Source organism: Cebidichthys violaceus, unplaced genomic scaffold (genome assembly GCF_023349555.1).
Source record: "Cebidichthys violaceus isolate CVI_PGR_0920_01 unplaced genomic scaffold, fCebVio1.0.p SCAF_10, whole genome shotgun sequence".
NCBI classification, from domain to species: domain Eukaryota; kingdom Metazoa; phylum Chordata; class Actinopteri; order Perciformes; family Stichaeidae; genus Cebidichthys; species Cebidichthys violaceus.
The window spans coordinates 4,454,694-4,481,996 of NW_027176263.1; the positions used below are offsets into that span (position 1 = coordinate 4,454,694).

Genomic DNA, 27,303 nt, shown 5'->3' on the forward strand with positions numbered 1-27,303 from the left:
CTCGTGTGAAGAGCTAATTTCCTTTAAGTTCACATGTCACTTTTTGTGGCTCTTTTTGTGGGTCCTCTTCAAATGTCTTTCTGCGTCTAATTGCATAGGAAACATTCTAGACAAGCTGGTGTGACAGGCCCGCTCCCAGAGTCTTCAATTATTAAACATCCTACACTCTAGAAAACAGCCCTGACGTTAGCTACAGCCCCTAATCAGAATCGAAAGCCTCATGATATGTCACACTCCTTAGTTGCTATGGTTTTGTGTACCTGTGTGTGTGTGTGTGTGTGTGTGTGTGTGTGTGTGTGTGTGTGTGTGTGTGTGTGTGTTTGTGTTGGAAAGATGAAAATTTTTCTTTTTGCACCAGTTAAATAAGGCAAAACTCTGAAAAAGATGTTTTTGTCACAGGTAGATCAGAACATTTGCATCTTCTTTTTTTCTCCTGTTTTAGCGATAAAAGAAATTGTTTGTATCTCTGAAAATATATGAAACAATCAGTTGTGTTTTGTATAAAAGTATGAAGAAGACACTTAATCATTGTTTTAACTAATATATACAACATTTTGTGATTCTTTTTTGTCTTTGTAATGTTTTAGCTACATAATCTGTGCCAAAGCAAAGGTCAAACTAGACCAAAATAAGAAATAGCCTCAAGCTAATTGTACTGCATACCTGTAATGTAGGCATACGTTTCCGCTTTAAATCACTTATTCTGCAAGACACTCCAAGTAAAGGTCGAACGCATTCTTAAATTTCAACCTAAAAACAAATACAGCCTTATTACCATCTATGAGTCATCGCTGTGGATGATTAACGTCCAGCAGCACTCAACCTTTGCCTGTCTGACACTTAGCCGTACACAAAACGGCAATGTTCCCTGTTGCTGGTTCACTCCGTGTGCCCCGTGCTCCGAGCGAAACATCGGAACAGTTGCTCTTGTGATCAGCGATCATATGATACATTTACTCAGAGCAAGCTCATTGGAGTAGAACTGGTAAATCATTAAACACACGCTCAGCAGTCTTCCTGCTCAGCAAAAGACTGCTGTACTACCCACAAGCCCAGGCACCATTACATCAAATGTTCTTCCCCCTGCCATTACCTAAGAAAACAGGATTAATGCTTTTCATGCTTACAACAGAGATTTGAAACACTCTTCTCCTATTTTCTCTTCTCCCCTTAGCCATCATCATTAGATACCATCACAGATAGAAGCAGAAGAATTTTAATTATTAAACTGGTGTTTCACTATGTTGCTTTTAAACGATTTCACCTTGAGCTTAAGCTTTTTTCCAGCTATATAATGACATCCAAATAATAATATTTTGTGTTTTAGTACACCATAATGTTAGGCTTTTGTTTGAAAACACTATGTTATGCACACAACTCCTTTGTGTACATCTATATTCGGGGTAGATTCAAAATGTGTTAGTCAATTAGAGAATTTCTCATTTCATCATTGCTATTATATGCTGTAAACTTGGCAAGCTGGTGCTACTAATTCGCTTCGTTTCATTTATTCGTGTATTTCCAAAAGTGTTGTATTGTTTGTAACCCCCTAACTTCAGAAGTATGACACATGGATCACAAAAGAATTCTATCTAGTGAAGAAATAAACGTGTCATGCCAGCATTAAATGTTGACTCAAATAAGTTCACAAGTTGTGTCTCCTCTGATCTCTAACATGATCAGAAAGCAGCACCAGTTTACAGAGACAAGATGTGAAAAAAGTTCCATGCACAGACACAAAAGAAATATTTTGATATAGACCCAAAGAGAAAACATATCAAAAGACATTTTTATACATGTCTTTTGCAAGCACAAAAAGCAGAAATGGTGTCAAGAGAAAACAAAACAGAAGGCTTGTTTCTTCCAACAATTGCTTTAAGCTACAAAAATCTCCTTGAGTCCCTAGCCTCCCCTCAATGTCAGCCCCCCTTCCCTCACCACCCTCCCTCTCTCTCCCCTCTTCGTTTCTCTCTTTTCCCCTTCTCCCTCTCCAAGGCAGGACAGGGCCCTCTTTGCACCCTGATAGGTTGTGGGCTGATGCTTAGCAACAACATTCCTGTGCCCTAAGTAGCATTAAGCCTCTGGCTGAACTCTTTGATGTGGCTGTCAGGCCACATTTATTTCCTTTTAGCACTTTGTCTACTTGTCCAGATGTATAAGGAGATAAAAAGGGCTGGTGTTTACACTGGTCTCCCTCTGTAGCGCGGCTGTAATTAGATTGTATTGCTGGTCAGTCTTAAAGAGGGAGGTGAGGTGAGGCAAGGCAGGAACCACCTGTGTCGGGATGAGCTGGTCAGGGTGAGACCTCAGAGCCAGGCTGCGAGAGAGCAAAGCGGTGTGCTACTTTAGTTACTTTATGTACTTTTGTACATTACACTGTGGCAGCCAACATCACAATCACATTCTAGTGAAATATTTCTCTATATCAGTTGTATCATTGTAATGTTCTGTAATATCACACCCATCAAGATTTGCAATCGGCAGCCAAGCTTGCAAAACTTTGTAAACTTAGTTGCAGTTACATCTAAAAAAGCACCTCGGTATTCGTCAACCTTCCCCGACTCACTTTTTGGTATCTCATATTTTCAGGAACCCCACTGTGGAGGTGGTTATGAGCTCCGTGTGGCTCTCTTTGTGTTTTGCTTTTCTTGTCTATCCGTCCCTCCCCTGTCTCCCTCTTCCTGCTCCCCTCTCTCATGGTGATTTGTTGGAAGTAATAATCACTATTGCCTCTGGGTTTATCGGCATTTATTCGCATAACAACACAGAAAGGGAGAAGACAGACAGCATTGGTGTGATGTATTATCCAGTACGGGAATCATCTTTCATAATGACATCCAACAGAGCTTCCTCTCTCTGCCACCACCCTTTTCTCTTTAACACACACACACATACACACACTTTCTACATTTCTCTCTCCCTATTTCCACTCCCCTCTGTCCACCCTTTATTATCACAGAATCCATGGTGCTCCCCAGCCTGTAAATTTGTGCCGCATTATCATAAGCTGTGGTGATAACTCACATTGCACAGAGACAATAATGATGTGAACACTCAGCATATGCCCCGGGCCCAGCAAATTAAAACAATGCTCAGCTTGATGAGCAGACTAATCTGGACAGCAGAGAGACTGAGCGAGAGGGAGAGAGGAAAAGGGGGTCCAGGAGCATCTTAAATACACGACACAGCAGCACCTCCCTCTGTTCAGTGTAGGTACAACTTAAGAAAACAAGAGAGGGAGACAGGGAGAGAAAGAGAGGATACAGGGAAGGGTGAATAAAGAGACTAAAAGCATTGAGGAAGCGCTTCTTTAGAGCTAAATGTGAATCATTATTATGTCGATTTTGGATTTGTATGAATTTATTACACAGTCGTGTAGCACTCTGTGTTTCTAATAACAATTAAGTGGCAACAACATCACATCGGTCCGCGAAGACTCGTGTTATAGTCCATCTTTGTCATCCCTTTGTTTGTTAACCGTATAATATATTGAAATTATCTCAGACATCAATGCATTGATCCTCCTTAAAGCAAGTACAAGACAGAAAATTCTTCTTCACTGTTCCACATGCTTTTTCATTTTTAAACATTGCTGCTTCTCCTCTTCTGGACAGGCTGTTGACTAAAGTGAAAGAGTGCAGATGTGGAGGGGTAGGGAGGAAGGTCTAAGAGGAGAATAGGGAGGATCAGGACATGAGAAAGCTGGCTGAATGTTGTTCTGTGGGTGGGGTAAAATGGTTGGTCTGGATAGGACAGGAAGTGACAACCACAGATGTTGAATGGACAGGGTGTTTGATCAGCAGGCAAGATACTGGGGAGGTGAAGTGGTGGTGTCATGCATAGCACGGGGACCGGGTGGGTGGTAAAACTGAACGCAAGCGACTAAAGTCCCACAGGACTAAAACCAGCCCAGGGCTTTATTCAGTATCCAGCAAACCCCAGCAGTCCTCCCTCTCCTCCTTCTCCTCCAACGCCCCCCTAACCTAGTCAGTGGGTGGTGCTGTTAATAATGTGGCAACTAGGAAGATTAATTGTGAGCAAGCAGCAGGATTAGAAGGGGCTTTTTGAGGCCAAGCAGGCCAGAAGAGGCCCAGGCTTGTGATCTTTCAAGCAGGCCAGGAAATGAGGCAGACAGGGGTGCAACACCGCAGTGGCTCAGAAGAGCATGGAGGTAGATCAAATAGAGAGAGGGCTCACAATTCTTAATGGCTGATTTGCTCTGTTAGCTCATACTATTTATCACAGACAGCCATTATCAATTATATCCTCAAAACCAAATGGCAAAATTAGGGAGAGAAAGAGACTTTATTTGTAGTGGTAATGGTCATTTGGTAAATGGTCATTTTGGTTCAGGATCTTTCTGGCCTATTTCAATATCCATTTTGCGGTGCTACAGTTAAAAAAACATTAGTATGGATACCTGATTGTTTTTCCTCAAATGGGTTATATGTTTTTTACTGAGCACAGTATGTTCTTATTTGGGGTTGTTTTACTTCTTGCACTACACATTCCATACAAGAACAGTGTACAAGCAGGGAGTGATCTGTGATATTTCTAAACAGGTTTCAGCCACTCCAGAGGCAGCAGGTCTGCTGTCAAAACAATATTTCTATCTCAAGCTGTTTCTTTCAAAAGCATGATCTGCCAGCATATGTAGTAAGGTCTCAGAATAAGCTTATTTTGCCATTTTTCTCTTTGGTGTAATGTGACACACATGCTGGCCAGCCCTAATGCCTTTCAGAGATGCTATCTGAAAGCACATTATGTGATCGTTTTCAATTCACAGTGCTCTCTTTGCCCATGAAGAATATGGTTCCATTTAACAGTGCAGACCATTCCATTTCTCAAGGTTATGCATGGGCATGTAGAGGAACAACAATAAAAGTGGGAAAAATGCAGCTCCAAACCATCTCTAATATGTATTTGTCAGTTGAGTCCCTTGCTATGATTAAAGACCCAGTGAATTCCTTCCTGCAGAAATGGAAAGTATTTCTGCAAAGGCATCGGATATCGCTGTGTCATGATAAACTGCCTGCCTGCTCCACTACCTAAAAGGCTAAGGGAAGGAAGAGGATGTTTTGGACCTTGAAAGTGTATGAAAGAACAACAACACAAGAAACTCTTGACCTGTTCAAGAACATGCTCTAAAACTCAGGCCTCTGTTTTCTCTTTGTCTCATAGCAGCAATTGCCTGTTTAGCCTGAACCACTGACTTTGCTCACAGCTTGTTCTTGTTTCACAGCCAGGAATCTATTCACATATGTATCTCACAATTCAATTATGTGTCATTAAAAAAGGTATCCAGTTAAAGTGCATATGTCCTCTCTGTAGAGAGGACTACCTTTACATAACCGCGCTGCATTTGGCTGCTCACAGTGAGTGACATCTACCCTTTAGTTGACCACTGCAGGAGGACATGGCTGAGTGAAGGTTAAGACCTCTCCTCCCTAACCAGGTCGTAGATCAGATCATCAAAGACAGGAGTGAAGCTCCACAAAATGTGAGAAGTAATAAAACATGACCTGCCACATTATGTAATAAAACAGGTGAAGTGTTTCCAACATTTCCTGTACCAATCCCGAAGGATTTATGATACTCACATTCAGCTACGGTAACAACCTTTTTTCTTCCAAATATTTATTCTTTTTGTTTGTCTCCTAACTCCTAGTCATCTAATGAGACTGGATCTGAAAGGCACCCACTGCCCTACACTCCTCTACCCCGAGGATCCAGAGATGCCAAGAACCACAAAGGTAAGGAAATATGAAAGACCTATAGACTTCATAACCTTTTCAGTTCGGCGGTTTATACATGCATCCGTTCAGATATTCTCTAAAGTAAACAAGAAGCGACACAATATATTATCCTACATGCAATCAAAACCTAGGCCCACGGATTATGCAAATATATGTCATAACCCAAACGGCTACAGAGAGTGGGAATCTATTGGCCTTGAGACTCCGTTGAAGTTAGGTTATCTATTCTTATTGATCTCATCTCATCTGTGTGATGTGTTGATAGTGGGAATAAATCTGAGTAATATAGGTTAACTCTGATCTGAATGTATGCGTGGGAGCACACAGCACATACACATAAGAAGCATCCTTGATCTGTTAATACTAGACATTGATTAGGCCTCATGTTGACCCGGTGTAGTCGGTTGATGTAATTGTGTAGCAACTCCTTAGTATCAAACACTGCACTCTAAGAAGAATGCGTCGCATTAATTACAAATAATTGTGGAGGTCAACGCCTGCGTTTGGAGAAGATTCTCTGCTGAGGTTGATGTAAAAAACCATGGTAGTCCATTTTATTATATTATACCCATAAGTTAGTCATTATATAAAAAGTCTTATTTGTTTTTACTTCAATCCTCAGACTTGTATCAGTTTCAAGTCCATGTACAGTCTAGCATTTAATCAGTTTGTGTCATTGGACTACCTAAATACATTTCTTTGGCTGTCTTAAGAATTATAATTTAATAAAGATAATTTCTCACTATAGGTGTCACCACACTGTAAAAGTAGCACTGGTAACCATTTGATATCATTTTAAATACCAGACGGGCTAATAAAAAGTGAAAGACCTGCAACAATTCATATATTACTAAAAGGTAGTGTTTAACATACATTCTTGCAAAACAAAAAATATTACGTGGGTCTTCTTTATTGTGAATTGCTTGACATCTAATCTTGTGTTTTAACATCCTGAATTTGCAGTTTACAGTAAATCAAACTCCAGTGTGCCTGACAGACTGAGTCGGGTGTGTGGAGTAGCTTAAACCATAGTCAGGCTTTTAACAATAAGCCCCACTTGTATCAGGTCATTTCTTGTGCCTGAGACATTCATCACTGTCTTCCAATGCAAAACACCTGTGATGGGTCGACCACCAGTATGGTAGCACAACAGGTCCACAATGGGAATCTCTACCCCTTGCTCATGGTGCCAAGGACAGATCTATGTTATGAAAGCGTGAATGGTGGCAGCTCTCACCGGATATAAGGACAGGAAGAGCCCGGTGCTTTGTCAAAATCAGACCTGGCTAAGAACAGTCCATTTAAAGGTGAGAGGATCTGACATGAAATATTTTCCCCTTCGTCTAAGATCTGAGCAGCAGTGACAGTCTCCATTTGTTATTTTTATGATGCAGTGCTGCAGTCTTAGATAACACAGCCCTCATTTTCGCCCTTCACCTCGTCTTCATGTCCCCGCCTCCATCCCTTAGCCCAGCTCTTTGTGCTTTTCCTTTTATTTACACTTCTTAAACATACTTGAGTTTTCTGTATGTGTTGGAAACGGTCACAGTAACTGCTCATTCAAAGAGAACAAAGCCGTGCTGCAACAAACAACATTTTTCAGATAGTAATTCCAAACAACTGAGCATTTACTGAGTTAAATACAGGATGTAAACAATAGGGGTAAAAAGAGATGCTGAGCGATTTGATGGAGTTCAATTTGTCTCAGTATGGATCGTGAATAAAACAAATCACTACACAATTTGTTAAAAATCTGTTGAAAAAGTGAGGCGGTTAGAATATATGTTGTTCTTTTTTTTTGTTCTGTAAAGAACTGCTTTTGTTTTGTACTATTGTGCTGAGAAATCACCAGTACATGAGATAATAGGCAATAATGCTGCAATGATATTATATTGAACCATGACATTTCACGATATAGAAAAAAGATGGACTTGAACATGGGTGTGGAATCATTACATCCTTATTAAGCAGCTGAAATGTTTCTAAGTACGCGGCTATGTGATTGTGACAGTAGGTTTTTTTTAACTGTTAATGAAGTGGCCTCTTTTAATGGGAGTACAACGGAGGCTGTGTAGTTTTAGCCTTACTCCTGCAGTAGCAGGCAGATCAGCAGCTCTTCTGACATCGCCCTGTCGGCTGCTCGGAAAGAACCTCCCTTTCCTCCTTTCAACCCTCTGCACCCTCCCCCTCCACTGTGTCACCTGTGTGGAAGCCCAAGAGCCTGGGTGCCAGAGGTAATTACAGCATGTAGGAGCTCCCAGAGGAGGGCAGCGCTGGCAGGTCACTGCCCAGAGAAGGAGGGGTGGAAACCAAGGACAGAACTCCAGGATAAGCTCCTGTCTTGGTTGGTGGAGGAGTCAACCTGGAGGAGACGGAGCAAAACAAGGCAGGGAGGAGGGGGAGGAGGGATGAAAGCGAAAGGTGGGCTGTTGTGGTAGTGAAATCGAAATCAAGATTTCATAGACCAGATCAGACAAGCAATAGACATAGCAGAGGTACAATGAAGGAGAGGTGAAAAGACAGCTACAGGACCAGCGTTAAACACTGGAAAAAGACAAGAATTAAAAATGAGAGAGCGCCAGACAAAAGACAAAGTGAAGAAGGGCGGTGGGGGCTCCAGTGTGTCTTGGTGAAGGCGTGACGCAGAGTGGAGTGGCGTATATAGTCTGGCAGAGAGGCCTGAGGATCCTCCACTACTGTCACCATGGCTCTAACTCTCAGTACTGGTCCAACTGTCAACTCAACTCTAAATCTAATAGTCCAAAATGGAGTCCCAGCCTAAAGTGTGTTTTCTTGAAGACTTTCCTACACCATATGATTAAGCCACAGCCAGTGACATGTAAATATCGTGCTGGGTTATTTATTACCAGCTTGTCATTTGTCGAGGATGTCACATTTTAAAGTGTGATTCACAAGTTTATTTCATAGATCTAATTAGAACTGTAGTTTAGAAGTATGAAAAAAAGATGCTTCAGACTTGATTGATATCCATGTACACATAGGAGATTGTAATGAAATACTATTCATTTCCTCTGTATATTTCAATAAATATGCTATGCACTATTTACTACTTTTTTTACAGGTATCAGTTTAAATTTGAGTAGGCCATCCCTCAGCCGTGACAGCGGTAAATGAAAGGGATATATTTGTGCAAGTAGAGTAAACAGATGAGGAAAAATGCCTGAAATCTGCCTTACAGTATGAGCCCTGGGCCCTTTTAATCTTGTTGTTCTGGGCCTGCTTCCAGCTACTTTGTATGTATGTATCTTAAATGGCGCACAACTGTTATTAAAATCCCAGGAGAAAAGCTGCCATCAAAGCAAAAAAGAAAACTCCTTCCTGACGACACCCATGGGGTGTCTCACATTTGTTTGTCGGTTCGCTTCCATTACATGTCGGGGTGATCCGCTCCGCAAATCCTGCTACGTTCCCCTTCGCTCTCTCAGCCCCCCCCCCCCCCCCCCCCCCCCCAAAAAAAATGGAGCAACGGGAACAGATCCAAACTAAGAGTAAACTGTTTTATAGTTGCAGCACAACAAATAAACAAACATCTGGAAGCATTCAGAGCAGCCCATTAGAAGGGCTCTGGGCTTTGCCAAAAAGGGGTAAATGATGAGGAATGGGCTGTCGAAAGGCTGGCGGAGACAGGGGAGAGGCCAGATGACGGAGCTGTGGGTGCTAAGCACTGCCTTTTAGAGCTCAGCTGGGCTCAGAGAGATCTACACCTGCTGCTATCTCCTCCTCCCCTCCTTTCCTCCACCAGACATCTGGATGGGATACATGACTAATGGTTGACTAAACTGATAGTTTTGAAACTTAGCTATTGTCATTATGAAGGGAAAGGTTGTTGGTTTGACTGATGACTTAATGTTCTTTGCACAATGCACTTAGTAAAACTAAAAGTGAGTTTGACAGTTTTTTTTTTTTTTTTTAAATGTATGCTTCAAAACTAGTATACAGCTCCCTTATGTCGGTTTAGTGTTACTTGATTAATAACCACAGCTGATTATATTATTCATAACTGCATGGATTAGATGCTGTTATCAATACAGACATTAACTTTTTCAAAAAGTTATTTACAGTGAACACATGTGCTACTGGTTATGTAATGTTTTGGTAAATGAATTGATACATTACCTCATGCATCTGTTTATTTACTCTGGAGTTGTTTTCCATTCTTATCTTGAGGGACTCTGTAGTATGTAGTATGAATGAAATTATACTCTCATCTCTCTGCCGATAATCTTCCCATTCTGGTTTGGACTGCCTCGGCATGTTCCATGAGTATGGAAATGTCCTCTCTGGAACGTGGTGAGAAAAGACAGAGCACCTTTTGACGTTTCCCATTAGACAAATGTACGTGCTCTGCAAGACATTTCACTCAGCCTCGTAATGATTATACCAGCAGGATCTGTCCCCTGATAAACATCACTCTAAAACATAAAGACTTGCACTGGCCCCCACACAACTGAAATGAGGCATATGGAAAGAACAAAGTGTAAGCTTTTCCTCCCCACTAGTCCAGAGTACCCTTTGCAGAGCTGCTTTCTGTAAACCCTTTTTTAAAACTACAATGCATGTGTTCAACATCGAGAAATGACAGATGATGAAACATTTCATAGAGAATGATATATACAGATCCCTCTGCCAGCTACACACCATGAGCATGTGTTGAGTGAGCCTCTGAACCAAGCTCTACGAGGTGAATTGACAATGTAAAGACATGGCCTTCTTCCTGGGTACAGAGATCATAAAAATGTTTTCCCAAGCACTCGTCACGGCAATGTCTGCCAGTTTGTGAGCTGATGAGGTGTCTATGATTGGCTTCTTATAACAGTGTAAGACTTTCCTCCACATAGAGCCACAGAAATTAAAAAAACTGCAATAGATCTCATTTGTTATGAATGTACAAACTTGCCCACACAGACAGTACTTAGATATTTATATTTAGATATGCAATACTGTACTTCAGTGGTGGGATGTGTACATTTACTGTAATTAAGTATAGTTTTCTGCCACTTTATACTACTCTTCCTCTAATTCAGAGAGAAGTATTTTACTTTTTACTCCATTACATATATTTTTTATTTAATTTAGTTACTTTTTAGATTAAGATTAAGACTTTCCATATAAACATGTGATCATGTGATCATTTAAAATGATGCATTGTTCTTTATTTTGACAATATAAAAATGCTGCTTACATGTAAATGATTTTAATACTTTATGGACATTTTGCTGATACAAATAATACATTTTCATTTAACAAAAACTACTTTTACTAAAATTAAAATTAGTAAGATAATAAAAAAATATGAAGTTAAAATAAACAAAATTAAGACATATTTTTCATACACACCCTGGTTTTGTGTACATATATATATATATATATGTGATAACGTATTATTTACTATGTGTGTGTGAGTGTGTTGGCACCTTAATTTCTATTAATTGTTAATCGTGTTCCATACACGTTTTTGTAACCCAGACGTTTCGAATGAAGGACCTGAAAATACAGTCCCATCAATCCATTCTTTGGCGAGGTAGCGCCTGCGGTATCACAGCGGTGTATACTCCCCGAGTATGAAGACAGGCTTTATTTCCTTTATGCGAGTCAGATGATTTGATAATATTCCTCCCAGGAGTAGATTGGCTCAGCAACATGAATATCCATTAAAGCCGGTCTATGGAGATGGATGAGGGGAGATGGGACAAGGCAAACTGGCTCTGCAATCCTTTACCGCGACTTCACAAAACACTGCACTGTCCGCATCCAAAGTGATGAGAGCTCATTTTTGGAGGCAGGCCTGTCCTTTTTATTACTTCCCTGGAAATCACCTCTGCGTTTTCTCGTTCAGAAGCAGGTTAGATTAAAATGCCAGGATAACCTCCTCAACTTCCATGACAGGCTTAACTGCCGAACTGTGACATGCCAGCTCCAAACTGCTTTGAGAAAGCTGCCTTCCACCAAGTGTCATTATCTCTCCGTTATTAGATGGTTCTCCGCTCACAGTGTGTGAATAATTCTGTTTGTGCTGGGTTTGGAGAAATGTCAGTGACACTATTGTTTTTACCTTGCTGTTTGATGTAGCTGAGAGAGTCTCCTGAGTGTCTTGAGTTCTTAAACTGATGTTGGACGTATACAGCAAAAACTTAAAGTGAAAAGATAGGGCTGTCAGCTTCTGAGCCATTTCAGAATATTTGTCTCTTAGTTTGTCTTACTAGTGGTGTAAAAGTAAATATTCTCTCTCTAATATTCTGCTTTAATAAATACTGTTTCATAGTCAAGTTTAACGTATGCTGGAATTATTTTGACTGAAATAATCTCATTATGATGCCTTAAAGATCTCATAGATTCAATTTGACATTTTCTACATAAATGTTATTAATCTAAAGGCACCGTACAAATTCATCTAATGACTGAGTTTTTGTTGAACACCTACAGTACTTTATAATGGACATTAAGCATTTTGGACACTGAGCCTGAAAGGAAACGATCACACTTTTGAACTCCTCCATCCATCATCACTGAAATATGATGATTACAAACTTTGAACCATTTTCTCAGCAGCAGGAAAATATGTAGCCTCCTAAATCTTTACCGTCCAAGACCGCAACAGACAAACCGGTTATTTATGATGATTCAAACCCAAATGGACTCACTCGTTAAAACTTGCTCAGGCACAAAGACGCAAGTTTGAGGCAATATGTTGGCTTCTACTTCAGATGTGTCACACCAACAGACAAGGACATGAGTTTCTGCCAAGCTGGCCCAACCCTCTTGGAAAAACACAACGCTGGTGTTTTGGACTTTGGTCTACTTCCCAGTTGCACTGGTCATTCTCAAGTAGCAAAACATAAATCAGCCAAAGTAGGTAGCTTGAATCAGCTCTGAAATTGTTTTTGCTAATGCAGCTATACTATAATTCATTTTCCACCATGATTTGTTGTTGCGGTTTGGGATAACTGAGATGCGGCCTGTGCTTTCCAGCCATACTTTCAGTCAGAAGTTGGAGCAGGTTTTTGTAGCCTTTATAGGTTCCAAAGGTGGGAGTCCATCATAGTAATTTAGGATGGGGGTTAGCTGCCAGATGGTTTTGGATATTTTTACAGCAGGATGGATGTTGGGTCCACCAGTTTCTGTGTCAGTACCCTTTGAAACAAATTGTTCGGCGAGCAGGCGGAGTCTGTCTCTGTGAGGGCGCTCGCTACCCTTCATTCTGATGAATAGCTACTAACATGCTGGCAGATGCTGGACAACTTGTCATGCTAAAGGGGACAGGATCAGACCTCAATACGTCAGTGTAGCTTTGTAATTATTGTATATTACCAGGGATGTTTACACAGAGATACACAATGTCTCATATTTTAGATTGTATGATACAGCAAGTTAACAAAATTAGATGCAATACCTGCTAAACATATTTGTCTTGTTGGTTTATGAAGGGTCATATGTCTTAATCAGCATGTTTTTAATAAATTATATTTTGAGCAGACTGTAGATCGTAATTCTAGGGTAACTGATCTCACACAGTAATCATTCAAGATGAAAACATGCTTTAATTCTAGTCTGGTTAATGGCTCCAACAAATTACATTCCAATTCACTTGGTGGGCAGTTTATCATGCTGGTTGACAACACATTCTGCATGTCTTAACAGCTATGCTACATCACTAAACTTTTCTGTAAGACATGATCGTAACGGATCTATACATGCCATGGATTCACTAACATGTAGAGAGAAAAGGGGCCACCAGTGATAATTTACAGAGCTAAATAAAGTGGTGTCCTGTTAGCAGGCAATCACACACTGAAAAAGCCACCTTCCCTGGTTAACTATGGAGTATATAAACACAAACACACAGATGAATGTTTTTGAGTAGACAGACATTCACACATGTGGAAGCAGTGCCTACATATGTTTAGCATCAGATTGAGACAAACATTTACACCACAAATTATAGAAATGTTTAGTAAAATTTAATAAAAAGGCACAAGATTCATGTGCCAAAGTTGAGGTTATGATGTACTGTAAGTCTACTGTCTTTACATAAATGTAGCACATACTGTACACCTTTTAGTATTTTGCATTGGAAGATATAATCACCATTCTGATCATTATCTCCATAGTAATGACAGCACGTATATATTTTGGAAAAGTAGGAAACTCCAGATTCCTTTGAATGACATACATTCAAGAATCACAGACGTAGATTTGCCTAGATCTTTAAGGATGATCCCAGTTTTACTTTTGTATTTTTGGCTTCTGATGGTTATGAAAACATTGTACTCACAAAAGTAATAGCTGGTATCTGGCAAGTGGACAGCTTTTAAACAGTTTAGCCAGATTTTTGGATAAAAGCGTCTGCTAAATGACTGTAATGTCATTAAATGACTGTAATGTAATGTAAATTATCTAATCCACTGAATGTGCCTGAAATGTTGCATTGCATAGGAAATATTTTCAAGTACAGACAAGTACGGTAGGTCAAAGTTGACCCAGGAAGTCGGTCTAGAAACAGTGACGGGTGTTTACAACCTACAGTTTGGTTCATCATTTCACTGGTTTCTCTCCTATTCTTTTTCAAAAAAGTTGGCTAACCTGTTTTTTTAGAACCTGGATTATAGTTTGACTGCTCATATTACGTGCCCTCTTTGATTTCATTGTTGCAAGATTGCCTCATTCCCAGATCCCTCTGATTATCTTGGTGAGTATTATTTTACTATCATCCATAATGATGGCCAAAACTATGAAATTAAAACCAAATTGTAATAAACTGTAATGTCCTCTGAAAAATGATATGCTCAATAAATAGTTATTATTTAATGATTATTTAATGATTTGAAGTTCAATGCAACATTGAACATGTTACATTGAACAATTATAGAGATTTGGGGCTCTTGAGTCATGAATAGTAATTAATAATTATGATTAATGTGGTTGTGAATACCATTTCACATAAAATTGATTTTTAGAAAATTGCTCAAAATGTTTTTAAAGAAACAAAATGAGCACTGCACCATGGGTCCAATGGGCTGGGTTGTCTTTTCATGCTGCTGCACTCACTTAAGTAATATACTCTAGTGTTCCAATCAGCATACCTGGTCATTTCCTGAGGGCTTTGATAAGCTATGCATTCTCAAGTGAGTTTGACAATGCCTGGTATTGAGCCAAAACATTTTTTTTTTCAAAGCAACAATGCAGATACTAAAGTTAGTAAATTATTATACAATATGTACTTGTATAATTCACATGTACATATACATGTCAAGTGTAGTCCAGTCATTTAATGTAGACATGACTGCAACTACTGTTTCTTTGGAGAATTGTGGGTCTTGAAACTTCAAACACACACACACGTCTACACACACTCTCACACACACACACACACACACACACTGAAACACTCATTGCCAGGTATCCTCAATGCTCCAAAGCTATTGTGGCGGAAAGAGCTGAACTCATCTGTCAATTACGGTAAGCTCCATTGGGCCATTGTCTAAACTGTTTTCTCACTCACTGGTGAATCCAGTGATTTATTGTCAACTGCCTAGGCATCAATATACAATTGGGAGACACTAAGATGTGATGTCTGAACACAAACTATTGTCAGAGTATCAGCATAGCTCACATTAAGTGCCATTTAGATTATTCATTGCATCGGGCTGTGTGAAAGCCTTGTTTGGATTTGCTGCTTGTAAAGAGAAGAGAAGGACATTAACATATATGCTGGGATTCCAGTGCTATGGATCTGGGCTTCTATTTACTTCGCATTCACTATCCAACTGAATGAACAATGTCCAAGCTGCCCCAAACAAACACGCAGTGTTGCAGATTTGTGGGTCAGCTTGTCTTGCCTTGCCTTAAAGTCCATAAGGTTAACTGGATATGCGTGTCACAGCGAATTTGTTGAACTGACATGAATTTAATCTCTCTTAAAATATAAAGGGGAGCCAGGAAGTAGCAGGTCTTTCATGTTTGTGGCATCAACATTCTAGCTCAACCAATGAAAAGAGCAAGGTCACTATAATGCTAGGAAGTCCAAAACAACCTTTTAATCTGTCACTTTGATTTGCCAAAGCTACTTTAAACAGATGGAGCAGGTTTCTTTGCCATGATAATATGAGCAAACACTTTATTTCACCATCATTATTTAATTTGCAGATAATTTCTGGCATGTTATGTCGCTCCAGCACAAGATGATTGGATTGACTGAGTCATTTTGGTCAAACACATGAATCTATCCCAGATTGTTGTGATTTAAAAGTCTTGTTTGCTTCATTCCCCTCCCACAGGACAAGTGTGTACTCAAAACTAAACCTTCAGAATTGTTAGCCATCAAATCATATCATATCTGCTCAGAGAGATGTAATTATTTGATTGTGCAGATTGTTATGTACTGCTGTAAAATACGTGCTTCATTACAAAATACAGGGGAACAGTACAGTAAAAATGTCATTATGAAACTGAAAACTTTGAAAACTTCTCCGTTATTTGGAGTGCTGAGTGCCTGGAGACCCTCAAAAGAAAGCTAAAATATGTCTCTCCATTTGACACCATTAGCAAGTGTTAACACGTAACCCATGGCAGTGTTTGCCAACTGCTCCACACCATTTTAGGCATCCTCTGCAGCAGCAGTTCTGAATGAAGGGTTTAGACGGTTGGACAACAGAGATAGGCGAAGAGGGCATGATATTGGATAAAGTGAAATGAACATGTCCACATGTCTGGCAGCGGGATTCTTTGTTTGCACATTGTGACCCTGAGATGCAATATCTCAGGGCTAGCCAAGGGTTTGTTTTGTGCCCTACGATACATTTCCATGTGTTTCAGGTTAAAATAACGAGCTTGGTTACAATTTGTCTCCTTTGCATTATACCCTCGTGGTAAAGAGTAAATACATTGTTTTATGGGAGTACCTCTATACTGTATGTTGTACCATTGCTTGGGTTATTGTTTTTGCTTTATGTAGCAGGCAGTAGATTGTAATAGCTGAGCAGAAACGATGATATTAAGATAACCTTGGGAGAGAAGCGATAACACAGCCATGGGCATCTGTCCTTCCTGCCATCACTAACCCACTGTGACATTTTGGCTGAGGAACGGCTCAAGCTACAGCACTAACAGCTTATTTGCACTTTTTATACGATACTTGAGGGATGGCTTCTCGTTATTGTACAGTTTTGGAAATTGCCTCCTTGGTCAGCTTGTATTGTGGTATGCTGTTAGCCATTAGACTATGGCGAGCTAATCCTGACAAATACAATGAACAAATCAAAGATATTAGTGCTGTGATGTGCAGTCAATAATATTTGGCTTCATTAATTCCCATGCCCTGAGATGACATCCATCCCCTTTTAGGTTTGAAATCTCATCCCCTTATCCTCTATACCTCAGCTGTGGCTCAACCAAGCAGCCAAGCAGATAATACGCTCTGAGCTCTGAAACATGTACCATTATAATTAGCTTTGTCAGGTCCTAGCCCCTACAACACTCATGCAGATAATATGATAATATGTCTTCATAACCGGCTGACCTTACATGCTCAATATTTCTCCCCTTATGAAGATTACATGTCAATAAAGTAATTGAGTCCCGGGGTGTGTGGCAAGTGAAGATTTAGGTTATTGGACTTTTCGGGGCAGTGATGTACGAGCGTTATTATTCTACCTGTCAGGAGATGTGCAGGGGGCTGGGGACAGTCCGAGAGTGTCAGGGGGAGAGGAGAGAAGAGAGAGGCAGGGGAGAGAGAGAGGTGAGGGTAAGGCAAAAGAGAAAGAGAGGGGAGGGAACAGAAAGACATGAAGTGAGCCAAAGAGAGACACAGAAAAGGGAGAGTGAGGGAGACGGAAATGAAGAGAGGAGAGGAGGGAGGACCGGGGAGAGCAGTAGAGGCAAAATCATTTCTCACAAGGAGGAACAGATCCACAGTTAATCATTCCCTCGTACCTCCATCTCTCTGTCCCCTCCCTCACTCTCTGCATATGAACAGGGGATATGTCATATTAATTAAGAGAAGTAGAGTTACAGTGGAGCTATCCGTCTGAATGTGGCACAGGGAGGCCAGAGGGGAATGAAATATTCCACACAACACAAACCTATCATCACCTCTGCCTCACACCTGATTGGCTACTGTGGGTTCATTAGTTTAAATTCTGGAAGGAAATGACGGCCTGTTATTTGACGCAGTCATAAATATGAGCAGTGTATGATGTCACCAAGAATACATTTTTCATTACTTTAAACTTATATAAAAAATTATTGCAAATGACTTTGGTTTACGTGCAGGCTTACTGCCATATATACTTATTCTGTAAATAATTTAGATCTATTTGCCATTTTTATATTTATAAGAACCACACACATTAATCAACATTTCTCTAAATGTGCCAGTTTTAGCCATTAGATAATCACCTCATTGTAATGACTTCCAAATGCTCATCATGAATAAAATAAACAAAAAAAAAAATACACACTTGGGTTCATTTTCCTCTAAACCCTAATTAGAATCAGGTAGAATCCCTGGTGTTGACACTGCACACATGCTGTGATCTGCACTTTTATTCTTTTATTTTTTTCTTGCCACATGTAGTGGCAAATTGTTCTAAATGCCATATGTCAAGGTACTGTTTTGTCCATCATAATTTGACTGTCAGTGCTAGAGACAGAGGAAATGGGATGTGAAAATGAGTGTGGTCGATTGAGGTCCAACAATGAAGGTTACACACATGTTCAGCTGTGAGAGAAACAGAAGCAGGGGACACACAAAGGCAGGGTGGGAGAGCAATGTTAAAGGATATTTTACCATGTCCTATTGGATTAGGCCTGGAGATTGATATCTTCCAGTCAGATGAAGCTCTGATGTGAGTGATCCAGTCCCTCCATCATTGTGACATGCGGCTCTTGGCTAACGCTCATCCGTGTTGATGGGCACACCCTGCGCCACAAGGGCCCTGGCGAACATACCCACCTTCCCCTCTCCCCATTTCTGTCCGCCTCACTCTGCCATCTCTGTTCTTTTATTTCTAGTGCCCTTCTCCCCTGTTTTCTGTCACCATGTCATGTCCAATCACTGTTTGGCTGGCCAGGCACTCAGTCGGGCAGGCAGGGAGCAGGAGCCCCAGGTAGAGAACTGCCTAACAGGCGTCAGGATGGGCACTGAAATGACTCTAATAATGGGGTCCCCGTGTGGCCCAGACAGGCCAGTCAGTTAGCAGGGCCAGGATGGAGAGTAATAAGTGTTTGATGTCTGCAGGGGAAGGAAGTGTGAAGGAGTACAGCCAACCCTGGGCACTCCGGTCAGGCAGGTGCAGCCAGCCAGGGTCTGAGGGGAGCAACTGTGGAACAAGACGTCAGATTAGTATTGATATGTGTCACACTGGAGGTTGCCAGGCTGTTTGTTTAAGAGAGTGTCTCAGAGTGGTAGCAGCCGTGCGGTAATTGATGTCTAGCTCAAGAAGAGAAGCTAGAGGACAACCTGATGCTTTAGGCAAGGGCTTTATGAAACAACCATTGCCAATTTCATGGTGTGATGACGGAAGGAAATACTGCACAATGTGCGCCTTTACCATCTGTGCATGTTTTATGAATGTGTAAAACTCAAGCAGCAGTTTCTCTGGTGGCTAAATTCTGGCCATCATCTTTTTGATGGAAATTGCCACTGACAGGTAGCGAGGTGCCATTTTGTCCACTGATGCGTGAAGTCCATCTCTGTCTGCGTAGTTGAGTTTAGTTAACATGGCACTTAGTGACTGACATTGCTTTCAAGCCAGCAAAACACTGTCATTGTCATGTCATTTATCTTTTGCTTACCAATTTTCAATGTGTTCCTCGCTGAACGCCTTGCTGGGCTTTTTATAGCTTTAAGCAAGTTTCTGTGCCCTCTAAGTATTAACTGTATTTCAACCCCTCAACACATTTGAAGCCCTAATATCAGAGGGAATAGGTCACCCAGCACCATCCACTGATAAAGCCACTGCTGTCCTCTCTAGTATGGCTATCTAGTAACAAGCTGCTTGCCTTTGAACAGTTTTATGTGGTTGTAATTGACCTGACAATGGGGTTCATTATGCAGTCCCTTTCATGCTGTTTTGCCTGATAATTATTATTTAATGTGTTCGGATGGCGAGCATCATTAATTCATCCCTTCCTCCAATGTCAAAGAGATGAACAGTGAAGTTATCACTCTCTGGTGATTAATATTATGCTCCTTTGTTATTGAATCCTGTCCCAGTGATTAAACCTTCATTGAGTGACTCACCAGCCGCTCTTATTAACGGCACCATTACCGAACACAGCCAAACCTCTAATTGCGATTTTCACTTTTTCTTTCTATTTTGGTCAGAGGTTTCAACCACTTATCTGTGCTTTTCTGTTAATTAGAAATCCTGGGTGTAATGAAGAACACAATCGATCAGTGTCAGGCCGTGTGTTGGCCATGTGTGGTGATTTGTGATCCACATGTTGATGGAGAAAATGAGCACTTATGATTACTGGCATCATTAGTGGTTATATTTGCCCTTAAGGGTAGATGAACCCTTTCAATAACTCTAGCAGTAAATAACCAACTTGTCATTATTGTGCTTACAGGAGAGAGATTTTTGTATGCAAGCTGTTGTTAGTGAGTTACCTAGATGATATTGGATGCCTTGAGAAAGGCGCTCCAAGGGGATTTAGGACTCTGTAACTGTCTCAGTCTCCCGCCTTAAACAACTCTCCTCTTATCTCCCGACTCCAGAGCTACTGTAACCAGGATCCTGGCTCTTTGTGGAATAAATGTCACTGAAATTAATTTCGCCATTTTTTTTTCATTAGACCCCCCACAACGGTAATCTCTTTCTTCAGTCAAAATTTATGTGCCCCAGAATTCAATTTCCTTCCCATCCTCATAAGTTGGAAGTACAAAGACTGATAGGCATTTATCTGGTTAACTGTAATTCACCCATCAATGAATAATGCCATCCTCAATTTAAAGTGTTTGATTATAGCCATTTAGTGAACTGACAGTGATGGAGTGTCATTTTTCAGAGTTGAACCAATGTTGCCGATAAGCTTGAAATATAACCGATACATAAAGTGTGCGATCCATTGCATGAGAATCATGTGGCAAAATCAACCTTGTATTGATCAGAGCTGGTTGAGTCACGACCCAGCAACCTCTCCCTGACAGGCTATCAGCCTGTGGCAATAGCAAATCTTTCAACTCTCCATCTCCCACTCACACACGCTCTCCCTCTTTTGTAACCCTTGTTGGCCCTCTGTGTATTGTTTTTACCTGAGTCATGCACACAGTTCCTAAATCTTTTTTCTATCCTGCTCGGTCCCTGAAGTGAAAGTTTGAGCTGCAACAATGGGAGCAAAAACACAGTACATCACAATGAATTAAAGCTCAAGAATGTGTTTGTATACATTTGTGTTAGTACTGTGATGGAGAATTGGGTGGAAGACTAACCACTGCTGACTGACAGGAAGTATACAACATGGCAGGCAAGTATTTGGAAAGTCTGACGTCAGAGCCTCATCAAATGTCAACAAAGAAGGCAGCAGTTAGGCTGTCTTTCTCTAGTGTAACAGACAGGCATATCATCATGGGGGCTCGACTATTTCTGCAAATTATAATCAATTAGCAATTGATATCTAATAGTGGGTACCTTTCCTTGTATTTCTATAAAATAGCACCGTGTACTGGCTAAAAGCATGTATTTATTAGTATTCATGCTGGACGTTTTACTGCCCTGCATGCCTTGCTATGCACTCTGGGCTGGTTAGAGTACTCCTTCTGTTGTAGGCAGTTTAATCCCTGCCTTTTTTCTCTCTGCCTTCTCCCCAGCCTCTGCCTGGGTGAAAAATGGGGCACATTTCCCTGATAGCCTGTGTGGATGTGGGGAGTATAAATGGCTAATGAATTACAGATGAACATTGACACAAATTAATCTTCCTGATGTCCCAGGGTTATATGGCAGCCATTTAAAAGTTTAATCAATACGCTGAAGTTGAGAACATGCAGGCGCTGCAGTTGTTTGGCTGCAGTAAACAGTCAGGAGAAAAACAGGGAAGGCCTGAGCTCAGGGCATGCATCATAATGACAGCTATTTATGTTTAATGGACTAAATATCTTTTATTGGGAGAGAGCAAATGTCGCTTTAATTTTCAAAGTTACACACATGAGTTTAGTTTGAGACCCAAGAGAGACAGGTGAAACCTCAGCTGTTAGAATGGTTAACTGATTGAAAGAGGAGTCTGTTAGTAAATATAGATAAGGATGGATTTAGTTTCAACGTGTCATATTAAGCCCTCATTTCTTTTGTGAGAAATGTGCATCATAAAAACGATAATAAGATGGTCTTCGTCTTAGTGCCATCAATACGTTATACTTAAGTAACTTTCCCCTTTGCTCTATTTCTTTCGGTATTCGGTATTACCCTGTCCTTCCCTCTCCCCCAAAATACACTACCAAATCATTAAAAATGTAAATTACCTTTCAAAGCAATAAAAACAGTTCATCACGTATAAAACATAATGATGTGAAATGATCAACAAAATACAAGTACCATCACAGTAGCAGCCTAATTCTAGGTCACTGTTGGAGGTGATGAAACTTCATTCAGATCAGTACAACAGAAAATAAAGCAAACATTTAGTAACTCAAGTGAGAGAACATATTTCAAAACAATAGCGCAACAGATGCGTTTTAGACAGACAGACAGACAGACAGACAGACAGACAGACAGACAGACAGATAGACAGACAGACAGACAGACAGACAGACAGACAGACAGACAGACTGACAGACAGACTGACTGACTGACTGACTGACGGCATATTCCCATATTAAAAAATATTTCAAGAAAAAATACAAATTAGCAAACCTACACACACTAACATACATAAAGCATACCAATACTAAGTGAAACAATATCATTTCTCTCCATGGCAATGTGCTGTGTGTGTGTGCCAGCTCACCTATCAGTGGACTGAATCACAGTCCACTGGCTGTTGATTTATGGGACGCAGGGGGGTTATCTATCTGCAGGCCTCCCTATAGAGAGGAGGTGGCGACTCCATCTCATGACGTTGGGCTGAACTGATAAAAGGACAGCCGGAGATGGATCGTGTCCACAATAATAGCCCTGGCTCACAGCAGCCTACGCCCCAAGCTCATAAGTCACTCTCGCACCAACTCTTATGGATGCTTGCCCCCAGCTCCATCTGACCCCATCCCCCACCTGCCCGGCAGTGTTATTTCACCCCTTGGAGATAATACAGAAAGTGTAATTGACTTGTTAATTGGCTTTTTTTCTCATTGCATTTTTTCCCTGATGGATCGCAGCACTGATGGAATTGTCGGCTAAGTGGTCAAAGTAGAGGGTGGGACAGTTTGGCAGAGAAGGAAAAAATCAGCAAGTCAGAGAGGTGAAAAAAGGAATCAAAGAGAGCAAATAAGAGAGTAAAGAGTGTAGAAAAAGACAGAGTGGAAGCAGTTGAGAGGCAAGGATAGATATGAAAATACAAGACACTAGGAGTGGAGGGAGTGGATTCATGCCGAAAATAGATAACCTTGATGTTAAAAGCTACATCCGTCGGATGTGTCTTTCTGTGACATATTGATGGCCCTTGAAAAGAGTCAAGCTGATTTTATGCAGGGAACAATCATTAAACCCACTCCATCTCCCTCCTCTCTCTCCCTTGTAAGTGTGTGTGTGTGTGTGTGTGTGTGTGTGTGTGTGTGTGTGTGTGTGTGTGTGTGTGTGTGCGTGTGTGTGCGTGTGTGCGTGTGTGCGTGTGTGTGCTGATTAAATGCAGAGTTTTGAAGCAGACTTTGTGATGTATATGGCTAGGAATCCCAAACAGAAGCCCTGGTTGTAGTGCTTGACTTGAATGTTAAAGAATAACCTTAAAGAAAATCAATATGGACAAAGTATTCACCTGATAAACATGTTTCAGTTGTTTTAAGAGGTTTACATGTATGTAAATCTGACTGTGGGATCTCCATAATAGCAACTATTAGGATTACAGTGCTGACAAGCTAGCTTACCTTTTCTCAATGACACTACCTGCACCTCTACACACTACCAGTGACGGAATAGGCCACTGTCCCATATTAGAGCGTTGACACTCCAGAAAGCATAATTATTATTATTGGTATCATTATTATTGACACTACTACTTTAGACTTACCTTGACGTTTCCTTTTGGCAGGTGATAGCGTGTCTTTAAGAGAAACTTTTGTTTAGGTAGAAAAATACCCGGATCTTTACAGCCCACACTCCTGGCATGTATTAGAATATGAAAGGATATATTTTTAATTCATTGCCCGGTGAGCTATGGGAATATTGGGTTTTTGGTGAGCAATCAAGTGAAGTAGTCTAGATTTGCATTCCAGCTTAATATAGCAGTGATATATTATATTTTTGATATACTGTGTGGCCCTGCTGACGATGTACCACATCACAACTATCTGCAGCTCTACAAACACAGGTCAAAAACCTGAGACCTGAACCCGGACTGACAGAGTCTGACTGCAAAATTCAGACTGGACCCGATACCCAAAGTTATATTTATTCTTTATTTAATCCTTTACTCAACTTAAACTTTCTGGGCTAATGAAATGCCTGTGAAATTTTTTTATTTATCCTTAAAAATGTGAGTGGTATCGAGTGGAAACAAATTTTTAGGGGATATAAATCTGTTTAGATACCCAGGAGACAGTTCAGGTCAATTGACAAATTGTGAGTAGTATGTCCATCAGAACCAAGAGCGTGAGCTGGACTGCTCAAGCTGTCTTCGGAACTAATGACTGACATTGTATTGTTCAATGACTTTTAAACCGTTGTTTTAATATCAGTGTGATTTTGTACAACAAAGCAAAAAAGGACTACATGGACTACACCTTTGTCAGAACTCAAGAGAGAGAGAGTCTTCAGTAGTCTGCAGTGATTGGTTTAGTGCCCTTATACTTTATCTAGAAGATGGATGTGTTCAAGAAAAAAAACAAAAACTTTTGTTACCATATGTGTTGATTTGATATTTGAGCACTGTGGAGGCTTTGTACAGCTGGCTTACTCACACTGTGGCAGAATGGCCCATCAAGCCCCCGTAGAGAGCACACATGCTTTGGGTAATCAGCTCTGAAAAGACCAGACTGTATGAACTAACACTGCAACATTCACCAAGAGGAAGATACAAGATATAGACTGTACGGCCTTTTAATAAAGACAAGAGGGTTAGCTGCTCCCCTTAAAAACAACAAGGTGCCGCGTGACATATGCAGAACAAAGGCCTGGTTGTTCCTCCACCGGGGCATGATGGAAACAGTAGCCTCCACATCGCTTTGTTAAGCTGTCATTTTAATGGCTGCTCCCACTGTTCTCACTGTGTGCTATTTTTGTGTGCATGACATGAAAGTGTGTATGGGTTTGCGATGTGTATATGGTTGAGAGTGTGGGTGTTGATTCAAGTTTGCTCATCCATGGCTTAGGATACTCAGAGGATATTGCCGACTACTGGGTTTGGCACTGAACCACTTGTTATTAAGTATCCGTTCATCAGGCGAAACCCCACAGGCGTGAGCGTGGCCTCAGAAGGCGTTATGTAAGAGTGAGTTTGGCTTAGCTATTCCCTTCTGTGTCTCCAACCACCCCATCTTTCTCTGGTTTCTCTCGTAATAAGAGCTAGCTCTCGCTGTGATGGGAAATGCAGCGAACTGGAATGTGTTTATGCCCAAAACACACTGCTTAATGTAGTGCTGCAATGTATCCAGCGCTTGAGCCAGGTTGCACTGAAAATAAGAGACACTTTTTCGAGGCGCTTTTTCACCCACTGGGAAACAGACCTCATCCCCGTTCTTTGTTTTGCTCTTTCCTTTAATTTACTCTTCCTTTCTCCTTTGAGCACAGTTATAGCTTCTTGTTTAAAGAGCTGTTGGAGAGTTACAGGTTCACACACCGCCAGAGTTTTCTGATTGGTGCTGGAGATTCTCAGAATGTGTTCCCTCCAATCCTTCTCAGTCCCCACAGGCTAGTGACGAGCTCAGCAGAGTGTGAAGACTTGAGGGGCCTTTAGCTTTAGTTCCTTCATCTGTGAAGGTTATCTCTCAAAGGCTTTGGTTGCAACTTACAAATATATCCCCTCTAGGTAATGTCTTATAGGAGTCTTGGTTCTGGTACCTCAGTGGGTAATCTCTTTAAGGGCCCCGCTCCTGGAGAGAGTGAGGTTCTCGCTGGGTAAGCTGTGAATATGTGAAAGGCCTGGCGCCCATGTGATCATAGCGCTGTGAGACACCCTGAGTCCTGTGGTGTCAAGCCCAGTCTCCAGCCGTGGCACCTATATCCCCGGGCAAATCACGGCAGCTGGAATTCACCCCCGCCCCCTCCACAACCTCCTTACTGTCAGAGAAGCGCATGCACACACACATATATGTACCCCTCACACACCGGGGGAGCAGGCAGGCATGGAACTGGTCCCGGATTTTATCTGAGGTGACAGCTCCTCACACTTCAGTGTTTGGATCACCTCAAGTATCTGGGCTATGAGGGGAAATGAGCACTGCTCCACTACAAAGTCCAGATTTAGATTGACTGAGCTTGTCCTCGGGCCTGTGGGCTGCTGCTGCTGCTGCTGCTGCTGCTGTTGCTGTACTGCTGCTCCGCCTGACAGAACACCCACTTCTGCTGCGAGGGACTGGTGTGTGATTGTGTGTACGTCTGCGTACTGTATATGTGTGCATGTGTGTGTGTGACTTGGTAGAGCCTACTTTGAAGAGTCAGAGAGAGTGGGGGAACGAGAGCGATGTGTCAGGTTTGGTTAGAATTGAGGGTGGCATCAGAATATGCTCGGCACTAATATGGCACCAGTATCTCTGTCCCTATCTCTGCTTTCTGTCACTTAGTTGCCATTCTCTCCCTGCCCTTGACAATGTCTCTTTGGATTATGTGATTGGACTTAGCGCTTGGAGCACCCCTCATCCCTCTGCGACACCGCCTCTCCCATAAGTCTCTCCTTTTCTGCCCTGTCTCCGTCCCGGCCCCCCTCCTACTATAATACACTTGATGTCTATTTAAAAAGCCTGGTGAAAGCTGTATCTGTTCTGCTGTCAGAGGATCATTGACAGCACTAATGCCACTTGTCCTTGCCTCATTTGGTGAGAGGTGACACCTAGCCGCAGCCCGCCACATTCATCAAGTGGCAGTGGGAGCGCTGTGACATCAGAGTCAGAGCAGACAAGCCACAGAACTCTGGGCAGCCCTCTCCCTGGACGGCAACAAGAAAGCACGGCCATCTTGCATTCATCCTCTGAGCTGCATAGAGGGCATGCGGCTTCTTAAATGACCTTACCTTTGCTTAACCTACTCTGTTCATACTGTAGAGTAGACACTGTACATACATTATTATATACAGCTGCACAAAGCAAGGTATTGCATAAAAGGTATACTGTAGCAAGTTCTTCAACTCCTCTATTGTCTAGTGTGTTTTATTAGCCTATTACCTGCACATACGCAAATATAATGCCTGTTGATAATTTCAGTAGTTGCTTGCTGTGATGGGCCAG

At 41.3% G+C, this 27,303-nt stretch overlaps 1 protein-coding gene across 1 annotated transcript in view; it reads left to right on the forward strand.

Annotated features, from left to right (window-relative positions):
• lrmda (leucine rich melanocyte differentiation associated) overlaps positions 1 to 27,303 on the forward strand; it is a 191,006-nt gene that overhangs the window by 161,832 nt on the left and 1,871 nt on the right. The window contains exon 6 of the mRNA XM_068721388.1: positions 5,669 to 5,753. Within this exon, the coding sequence (XP_068577489.1) occupies positions 5,669 to 5,753 (85 nt within the window). The remainder of the gene's footprint in view (positions 1 to 5,668; positions 5,754 to 27,303) is intronic.